This window comes from Cibotium barometz, chromosome 53, assembly GCF_041138505.1.
Source record: "Cibotium barometz isolate CiBa-2024 chromosome 53, ASM4113850v1, whole genome shotgun sequence".
In the NCBI taxonomy this organism is placed as follows: domain Eukaryota; kingdom Viridiplantae; phylum Streptophyta; class Polypodiopsida; order Cyatheales; family Cibotiaceae; genus Cibotium; species Cibotium barometz.
The window spans coordinates 1,721,411-1,731,625 of record NC_141098.1 but is presented as its reverse complement, the minus strand read 5'-3'; the positions used below and the strand labels follow the sequence as shown (position 1 = coordinate 1,731,625).

The following is a 10,215-nucleotide window of genomic DNA, read 5'->3' as shown; positions in this document are numbered from 1 at the left end:
TTTTGGCACTCATAATACACTACTGTGTTGTGCTCAAACTTCCTCATCTTCTTGAAGTTGTGTGTGCATTCCTGCAACCCTAATTCCAACACTTTGAATATTGCTAATATGTTATAATAGTTTTATTGAAAAAGAAGCCTTTCATTTTAAAATAATACTTGTCATATTTGAAGGGTGTTATTTAAAAATTTTACGTCATATGAAAAGGAGGGATAAAAGTTACATGTCAATTGAAATTATAAGACACCCATCAATTTTAGGCCCTGGACTTTTGAGCTGAAGCTGCCTGAATGTCTTAAGAAAACCCAGACTACCCTTCAAATCCTGTCATTGTTTGCTACCACTGCCCAGCAAGCTCGATTTTTTACGTGCAAGATTGGCTTTCAAGTGGTGGCAATGGGAAATACGTGCACTATCCAACAGACTCGATTTTTTACGTGCACCCGAGGCACTACCCACTGCCCAGCAAGCTCGATTTTTTACTTGCACCTAGTGCTGGGAAGTGGGCACTGCCTTGCCTCAGGACTAAGTGCCATGGGGTCTTAAAGACCCTTGTCACGTGATATCAATGGATGGCATTAATCGAAATCGTGATGCCTTTTTTGGACCGTCGGATAAAGTAAACTAGGGGTGAAAAACATAGAATATAATGGCTTGAAACCACATGGTTTTGTTGCTTGAAGTTATTGTGTAGTGGTAAGATGTTTCCAATGACAACCCAAGGTCTCGAGCTCTTTTGCACATAACATCTTGCTCCAAAATTTTTTAAGTCCCAAACCCAAATTCACTCTCATTCTATGATGCAAACGAAGAAGTTAACTATGATTTGATAAGTAAACTAAGAAGTAAACTATGTTTTCTTAGTAAACTAGGAAGTAAACTATAATCGCTTAGTAAACTAAAAAATAAACTATGTCCATTTAGTAAACTAAAAAATAAACTATGATCGTTTAGTAACCTAATTTACTGACTCTAATTTATTGGACCTAGTTTATTTTATTTGACACCCAAAAAGGTGTTGTTCAATACCATCCATTGATGTCACCTGACAAGGGTCTTTTTAAGACCCACGACACTTTGTCCTGAGGACTGCTGCCTTGGAGTGCTGAAAGTAAATTGTTTTCTATTAATACCACAAACTATGTAGTCTTTAGGCCCACCTAGATTCCAAGTGGTGGCAATGGGAAAACGGGTACCCACTCCGCACTGCCGTGCACCCTTCACCCTTTGCTTTCGAGAATCGAAATTGACGAGTACAGCATCAAAGTCGAACGGTACAGGGTATCAAACTTTCAAAGTCGAAGAGCGTGCAGCGCCTGCTCCGGCTCTGCCTGCCCCAGGTAGTCTCCCGCCCAGCACACAGCATCAAAGCATAAGAGCCGTGCAGCGCCTGGTCCAGCTGCGCCTGCCCCAGGCAGTTCAATTTCGTTTGTGCAGTTGTTGCCGTTTTATTTGTTTCATGAGAATTCCATGAGAATTTTTGTCCAGGAAAGGGTTGCAAATTCCGCTGCCGTTGGTATCACGAAGTTTGTATTACGTCTATTGGCGTGGGACGAAGTTCGTGGCCGACGTCCGGTCTGCGGTCACGCAGTAACCCCCATTCCGAAGCCCCGGGGCGCGGGTCCAGCCACCAGGGCTTGCATGAATCTCTATTTACTGCAGAACAACTAGTCCACGCCTCTGATTCCACGGTCGAGACTCGCCAGGGGCAGTCGACTGTCGAAGTTGAGCTCTCAGCTCCCGACACTCTCCGACTCGAGAGAACCTAGCCGCTTGTCAAAAATGGCAGATGAAAAGAAAGCCTCCATCAGCAAAAAATGGTTGGGGTTTGTGTCGGCGCTTTGGGTGCAAGCAATCTCCGGCAATAATTACACCTTTGCGAACTACTCCGTGGCGCTCAAGGCCATCTTGAATTATAACCAGGTTCAACTCAACGGCCTTAGCACCGCCAAGGACGTTGGCAAGGCCTTCGGTGTAGTGGCGGGCTTTCTTTCCGACGTTTTGCCCCCATGGACCATCCTGTTGATTGGATCTCTAGAAGGGATGCTTGGTTACGGGGTGCAATGGCTAGTCATAAGCAAGAAGGTTAAGCCGCTTCCGTATTGGCTGGTGAGTTTTCTGTTGCTGTGATCAGAAGAATGATTCTAGAACAATTCGATTCCCCACTTTCTTACGAATCAAATGTTATGAACATAGATGTGCGTGGTGATGTGCATGGGCGGAAACAGCACCACATGGATGAACACCGCCGTCTTGGTTACTTGCTTGAGGAATTTCAGTCAGAACAGAGGCCCTGTTTCCGGTATCCTCAAGGCGTACGTCGGCCTAAGCACTGCTATCTTCACAGATCTGTGTGCCGCCCTCTTCAAGGGCAACGCCTCTGCCTTTGTGCTCATGCTGGCCCTCATCCCCATGGCCATCTGCACTGTGGCCATGCTCTTACTCAAGCCTTTGGAACCTGCAGCTCATGACATCCCCAACGAGAAGCAAGAAGAGTCTCGATGCTTCTCCTTCCTCAACGCTATGGCCATCGTGCTGGCTCTTTATCTCCTCGCGTATGATCTGAGTGGCATCCATGTCGAGCTCTTCTCGAAGCTTATAGCCGCGGGAATGCTCCTCATTCTAGCTGCTCCTGTGATGCTGCCCATCTATCTCTACTTCAAAGCAGCAAGGCAGCAAGAGGCCAAAGGTGAGCAGGAGCTTGAAGAAATTAAGGGAGGTGGTGAATTAAGCTCCAATGAAGCAGCGGCGTGGAAAGACGTCGAGAAGATTGGCGGCGGTCAGTCAACGAAAGAGGACGGAGAAAGGGCCACTGGCACTGTTGCAGGGCAAGCAGTCGAGGACAAAGGTGAGAAGGAGAACGAAGAAATTAAGGGAGGTAGTGAAATCTCCGGCAATGAAGCACCGGCGGAGAAAGACGTCGAGAAGGCTGGCGGTCAGTCAACGAAAGAGGACGGAGAAAGGGCCACTGGCACTGTTGCACCGCATCAAGGGCAAGAAGTCGAGGACAAAGGTGAGAAGGAAAACGAAGAAAGTAAGGGAGGTGGTGAAATCTCCGGCAATGAAGCAGCGGCGGATAAAGACGTCGAGAAGGCTGACGGTCAGTCAACCAAAGAGGACGGAGAAAGGGCCACTGGCACTGTTGCACCGCATCAAGGCCAAGAAGTCGAGGACAAAGGTGAGAAGGAGAACGAAGAAATTAAGGGAGGTGGTGAAATCTCCGGCAATGAAGCAGCGGCGGAGAAAGACGTCGGGAAGGTGGTAACGAAAGAGCACGGAGATTGTGCCACTGGCACTGTCTACTGCAAGAAGAGGATAGGCGAAGACCATACGGTGCTGGAGGCCTTGAAAACGATAGATTTTTGGCTGCTCTTCGTATGTTTTCTTTGTGGCGTAGGTACTGGTATGGCGGTGATCAACAACATGGGACAGATAGGGCAGTCAATGGGTTATGCCAGCGTCGCCACCTACGTGTCCCTAATCAGCATATCCGGATTTTTTGGGCGGCTAGCTTCAGGGTCGTTGTCGGAATCCCTAATAAGGTGAGGAGCAATTTGATCTAGTAGATCATGTGCATCTTCTTTCTTCGTGCCTTGCAATGTATTGAATAAAAGGCAATTCTTCCATACAACAGGTGGAAGGGCGTGCCTCGGCCCGCGATGCTGGCAGCTTCACAAGTGTTAATGGTGATGGGGTATGTTTTGCTCGCAGTGGGAGCGTCGGGATCGCTGTACATAGGTAGCATCCTAGTGGGTGTGTGCTATGGCGTGCGTTTCACGATATCAGTGCCAGTGGCTTCAGAGCTGTTTGGGTTGAAGGCATTTGGGCTTATGTACAATTTACTCATCCTCAACCTACCGTTGGGCTCGATTCTATTCTCCAGCTTGCTTGCGGGCTTCCTCTACGATCGCGAGGCTGCCAAGGACGGCTCCTCCACCACCTGCCTCGGGACCCACTGCTATCGCCTTGTCTTCTTTGTCATGGCCAGCGTCTCCGCTCTAGGCTTCATCCTGGACTCCATCCTCACGCTGCGCACCCGCACCCTCTATCACCAAATCCATTGCTCTAAGCTCGCCAAGAAGTGAATGTTCTTTTTCTAAACATGAATTATGACTGATTAATATCCTAATTTTTCAAGGAATCCCCTATCGATGACTTTCAAAAAAAAAAAAAAGAATGTGTGGAGCATATAGAGAGTCCTTTCAAGCAGGATGCACGAGTAGCCAAGATGCGTTTTTCTGTCTTTTAGGTAGAATGGCAGTGAAAGATAAGAATTAAGAATGCAACAATACATGAGCACGTATGCCATAATATATGAAGTTGCATCTGTAAAAGAACTTGTGGATACCTGCGAAGCGATGTATCGTTATATGCTCTTATGCACGATGACGAAGACTATTATTAATAAGCCCTTGCATGAAAAGTATATATATATATATCAAGAATATATTGTCGATTAAAAAATAACGGGAGTGAGGTAGAAAACCGGAGAGGGAGAGATCCCGATCGAATTCTGACTACTATGTGTCGCGCATGTTAAAGGGGAGTGGATTAGTGGTGTGTTTATCTACTCGTGTGGTTGCATGCCCGTTGTACGTTGACAGGTGGTCATCGTCTTGGGCCTTGCATGGTGGTGGCCTCTAGCGGATGGCTTCTACGTAAGGATGAGGCGGCGAGTGCATGGGGGGACTGGGATCCAGAGGCAGAGGAGGAGATGAAGCACAGAGGTGAGGACGTCGAGGCGGAGTGCTTGAAGAAAAAATGTGTTTCGGACTGGTTGAATGAAAGACTCTGTAATCAGGAGAAGAGCAAGGTATGTTTGAAACTTAGCCAAGATTTCATTAGAAGCCAAATAGGGTTGTTTTCGATGTGTAGCGTGTTTCTTTTTTGACTGGACAAGCCTCCGTCGAAGGGCAAACTGGTGAAGTGGCTCCAGGAAAGCATTCTGCATGATTGTGCTGTTTCTAAGATCTTCTACTTGGGGAAGGGTTTTTTCAATTTACTGTTTATCAAAGGTCAGTTTGTTTCTGAGTTGTTTGCTAAGGGACCCTTGTTTTTTGGGCAATGGTTGGTGCATGTCTTTCCTTTTGATCCCTTGTTTGATGTCAATAAAAGTTTGCAAAATGCATGCCCTGTTTGGGTAGAAGTGATAGGGCTTCTTCCCTGGCTTAGACCTGCGTTGCGTGATAAAGCCCAATCCCTTGGTTGTGTGTTATACGTTCCTAGTGACAAGGTATGAGGAAGGCAGGGTAATAGCATGTGCATCACTTGGAATCCAGCTAATGAAACTCCAAAATCTATGGAGGTAGATTTAGGTCAATTGGGTAAGCTTGATTTAGGCCTCAAGTTTGGAGCTTTCCTTGGTGCTTGCCTTAGATGTGGAGCCTTTGGGCATATTGCCAAAGACTACCTTGAATTAGAATCTAGGAGGGACGAGATTAAAGAGGTTAATGGGGGGGTGACAAAGAGAGAGTACCTCTAAAAACGCAAAAGAAAGAGTCTAAAAGGGGAGGAATTAATGTTTGAATTTGGGGAGAATACGATGTTTGAATTTGGGGAGAATACGATGGAAGGGGGTTAGGCTAAAGCAGCAGAGGCTAGGAAAGCCCAACTTAGTCAGGGTCCCCAGAGTAGAAAGAATGGGAACGGTGAGAATCTGAGTTTTATCATTTTTTCTAAACCTTTCAGCCCACTACTGCAAAGAGATAACCTTATGATGGTAGAACAGAATTTAGGGCGATTACTGAATGAAACAAGAAAGGATTCATGTGTCGTTCAGAGTAGTCAGAGGGATGGTGAGGAAGTGGAGATGGTCGTGGAAATTGCATTAACATGAAGAACACTACAAAGTTTACGGGGTGCACGTGGAGCATAAAAGGGATTAAATATAAGAAGAAAAGTGCTATATTTTGGGAATTAGTGAAATCGTGGGGGACTGTCTATTTTGGCTGTACAGGAGCATAACCTGTTTGGGAAAACCTCTAGAATAAATAGTTCTAGGGATTGGGAAATATTTTATGGTGGTGTTAGTTTAGGATATAGTGGGGTCATGACTCTAGGTAAGAGAGATCTTAATCCTAATGTTATAGCTAATCATCTCGAGGGAAGAATTTTGGTTGTTGGGATTGTAGTAGATGGTGAAAGAATATGGGTTATCAATGTTTACGGGGCTCATAATCATAAGGTTAGGAGCAATATGTGGAATTGGATTGCTGGTCTAAATGCTCAAGTTCCTTGTATTGTGCTAGGGGATTTTAATATGGTGGAAAAAGTAGTTGATAGATGTGGTGATAAGGGAAATGGGGAGCTTAGAAGGGGACTGGGGCTTAAGGATAGTTGGTATCTGGGTGATTGGAGAGATAAACCAGGGCACACTTATTTCAGCCTTCAATATTTATCTTCCTTCTCTCAAGAATTGATAGAGTTTTCTTTAGTCAATAGGCTTCATGGGTGCCCCATACTTTGAGAGTGCTAGTGGATTGTAGTTCTACACTACCTGATCATCTTCTTTGAAGTGGAGCTAGTCCTATTTTGATGGGACTGACATGGATTTGTCTCATTTTCCAACAAGGAAATTGAGAGTGAATAATCTACTCTTGAAGGACCCCCTCTTTGTGGAGTATACTGAAGAAGCTATTAATAAACTAAAAAGGAGAAAGGGGGTTGAGGGCTCCTGGAAGCAATTTGCTAATGAGATGCAAGCGATCATTAGAGATGTGGGTAAATTGAGGGCTTAGGAAAGGAGAGGTGAGAGAAGAAAGTGGTCTGCTTTGTTAGAAGATCTGTTGAAGAGGCAAACTATAGGACTGGATGTTGATGACACTAAGTTGTATTTTAAGTGTCATGCCAATATTAAAGCTGAGGAGGATAGATGCTATAGAGAACATGACTACTGGGCTAGAAGGAATCTATTCATCAATAACAGCAGAAAACCTACCAATAGGCTTTTTAAACTCTCAAAGAATAAGTGTGATAATGAGATTGTGGAAAATATTCTGGATGAGGATGGTAATCCTGTGAATGATACTAAGTCATTGGCTTTGAAATGGGTAAAATTTTTGGGTTCAACTCTAAGTCTGATAGAGGACTTCTCCTTGAGGAGATTTCAAGCTAAAGATAGATTGCTAGGTTTTCTAAGACACATGGTGGACCCTGATAAAGCTAAGTGGCTAGAAAGAGATATTGAGATTGATGAGTGTTGGTGTGCCTTGCTAAAGCTGGGTAGGGAGAAAGCTCCAGGTTAGGATGGTCTTTCAACTGAGTTCTTTATAGCCTTCTGGCCTTTATTGAAAGAGGTGATGGGTGACATCTGCAACAAGAAAGCCTTTAACTCGGGTCTATGGACAAGGTTTTTAAAGAAGGTCTTGTAAAGCTCATCCCTAAACAAACTGCTTGTAGCAGGTTTGGGCATTGGAGCCTATACAGTGATGTACTCAGAATCGCTCTTGTGCTGCAAGAGGTTATTTCAAAAAAATAGCATGGCTTTATCAGAGACAAGTCCATCTATGATAATATTTTTGTTGCATTACTAGGTAGAGATGTGGCCATTAAAACCTTGTGGTTCCAGAAGGACTCTGATGCTTCCTAGGGTTTTATCTCAAAATGTTACTTGGGCTTTAATGATGAGGGAATTGGTGAAGATGGTTGATGTTTGTTAAACAATCCTAAAATGGGATTGATCATGGTGATAGAAATAGATTAAGCAACATAATTAAGGTGGATTAAACCAAACTAAAAACTCCATGAGAGAAAAATAGAGAATGCACACTCAACACTCAATTCTATTGCATATCACAAATGAACCATACAATGATATAGGCTTTCTAGCCTTATCCCACTTTACACCATCATCCATGTGGCAACTCCTTTTCCACTCTTTTGGTCAACACTCACACACCATTCAATATTACATGTGGCATTCTTATCTTTCCATAATATCTTGCACCTCTAGGGTACTTTCCCACATACACACAACACCGCGATTACATCTCTCAACACCCTCTCTTAATCGAGGTGTTCCACAAGTCACCCATCACCCATCAATGTAGCATTGCACAACCGCAATCGCTACCTCTCAACACTCCCCCTCAATAATACATTGGAGTGTTCATCAAACCAAACACGTGTGCGTGTCTACCATCTTAGACACCAAGTCCATTTTGAGGCGACTCGCTCACAGCGGAACCACTGGGTCCAATTTGAATATAGAAGTTCGGGTGGGAATCAACCCATGCACATGCACCTCACACGTACATCGCTCATGCACACATCACAATAACCATTTTGAGCTTCTCGGTGAGCTTGGGCAAGGCAATCCTCATACCATGGGTGATTACAAAAAAAATCCTCATGTTGAGCATGCAGGCTCGGGTACGGTTACCCATTATCAATTACGAGTGAGTTAATTTTACAAACCTTTTTATGTGCTATGCAAGGGCAAGGCGCCCATCTCAAAAAAATGATCAACATCCATGGCTCTTGCCACCAAAGCCGATACTAGCTTGTTATTTGAAGACTATGGAGAGAATAAAAAATTACATGTTTTAGAACACGTACATGTTTTTATCAAAAAAATATAAGCTTGCATGTGAGTACCACTTGTGAAGGAAACTCTACACCACCTTAGGGTTACTTTGAGACACAAAAAAATGAGACGTGCATCGGCGAGAAGAAGCTGATCTTGCAGCTACTATGGCTACCAACAATGATGGGCCATGGTGGGTGGCCCTTATCCACCCACATGTTTCTCCTCTCTGGTTGTCTATCTCTCTCTTGTGCGTCGGGGTGGGGGCGGAGTTGCTATTGTCGAGACCCTGTACCTACTTTGCCCAATGTCTCTTTCATGGTGAATGCCAAGCTGTACTCTCTACCGTGACCCCGGTGATGATGAGTTGCCTTCTCTTGCGCCTTTTTCTCGTGAGCAAGCTACCCCACTGACACTGCCTTTCTCGACTTCCATCATGACCTCTATGCCCCCTTTGCTTGTTGTACACAAGCTGTCGCTCACACTCCTACTATTGGGCGCCAGGGTGTGGCCTGCGAGCACTCTCACATGGGTTGCTCTCGCAGTCTTGTTGTGTGGATGTAAGAGTCGCGATTTACTCAACGTAGCCCGATGAAATTTTCACTTCTTGTTTCACTGTCTGCCTGTTGCTCTGTCTACCTAGCTTACTGCATCGTGCTACAACTCCTATTTCTGAAGGGAGCTATTGTGAATGGAGTTACAGTTGTGCTAGGTTCGCCCTTGGTGGTGTTGCTGACTTGAAATTCTAGTTGTTGATGCTGGCCACCCGTTGCGGCTTTCTTCTCCTCAAGCCTTTTTGCTGCCTCTCCTCCAAGCACAAGTCACAAAGACTACTATGAGCGCCTTTTTTCTCTCGTTATTCAGCCATTGGAGCTTTCTTCTTCACAAATATGCTTAATCAATTAACTCATATCCAAGAAATCTATATATAGATATTCACCATGACCAAGAGCCCACTGAAGCTTTGATGCCATGTTAAACAAGCCTAACATGGGATTGATCATGGTGAAAGACATAGATTAAGCATAAGAATTAAGGTGGATTAAACCACACTAAAAACTTTATGAGAGAGAGAGAGAGAATGCACACTCAACACTCAATTCTATTTCATATCACAAATGAACCATACAATGATATAGGCTTTCTAGCCTTATCCTAATTTACACATTGTTAATTTCATTAGGATTACCAACATGATCCTCAATTGAGGACATTAATAAGTGTCATGTAAAGGCACTATAAAGGTTGTACATTATGAGATATTGGCCACCCAAGGCCTAGTTAGTAAGTTTTGGGCATCCAAGTGTGAATAAGGACCAATTGTATATAAGGTATTTTCTTATAATGAAAAGGACACAATCCCCTTTGTACTATTGAGAGCTCTCCCCTTACGCTTTGTGAGAGAGAGAGCATTCTAGCATTGTGCCTCTTTCATGCTTGTGTGAGAGAGTGTGATTGGTCTGTGTGATGGTGTGAGTGACTCCACGGCGGTGACAGTGTACAAGTGAGTGTACAAGTGGAGCTTTACAAGTGAGCTTGGAGGGAATCGAGATCGAAGCTTGGAGGCCTCAAGGGAATCGAAGCTTGGAGGCCTCAAGGGAATCGAGATCGAAGCATTGGTAAGTATCCCACGATGGTTGTGTTCTATTGTTCATCCATTAGGTGAATGTTTAGAGTTCCCTCTTGGAAGT

At 44.4% G+C, this 10,215-nt stretch overlaps 1 protein-coding gene across 2 annotated transcripts; it reads left to right on the top strand.

Moving 5' to 3' along the window:
- Positions 1–1,322: 1,322 nt before the first annotated feature.
- On the top strand, positions 1,323–4,141 carry LOC147608172 (protein NUCLEAR FUSION DEFECTIVE 4-like). 2 transcript variants are annotated; one of them, XM_086789395.1, is made up of 3 exons: positions 1,323–2,109; positions 2,197–3,542; positions 3,712–3,890. In XM_086789395.1, exons 1-3 carry the CDS (start codon positions 1,783–1,785, stop codon positions 3,740–3,742), a joined length of 1,704 nt encoding a protein of 567 aa, XP_086645521.1. In that variant the 5' UTR covers positions 1,323–1,782; the 3' UTR covers positions 3,743–3,890. The 2 variants fall into 2 exon arrangements, with proteins under 2 accessions (XP_086645521.1, XP_086645520.1); XM_086789394.1 differs by having other exon boundaries at positions 1,324–2,109; positions 3,635–4,141.
- The last annotated feature ends 6,074 nt before the right edge of the window (positions 4,142–10,215 follow it).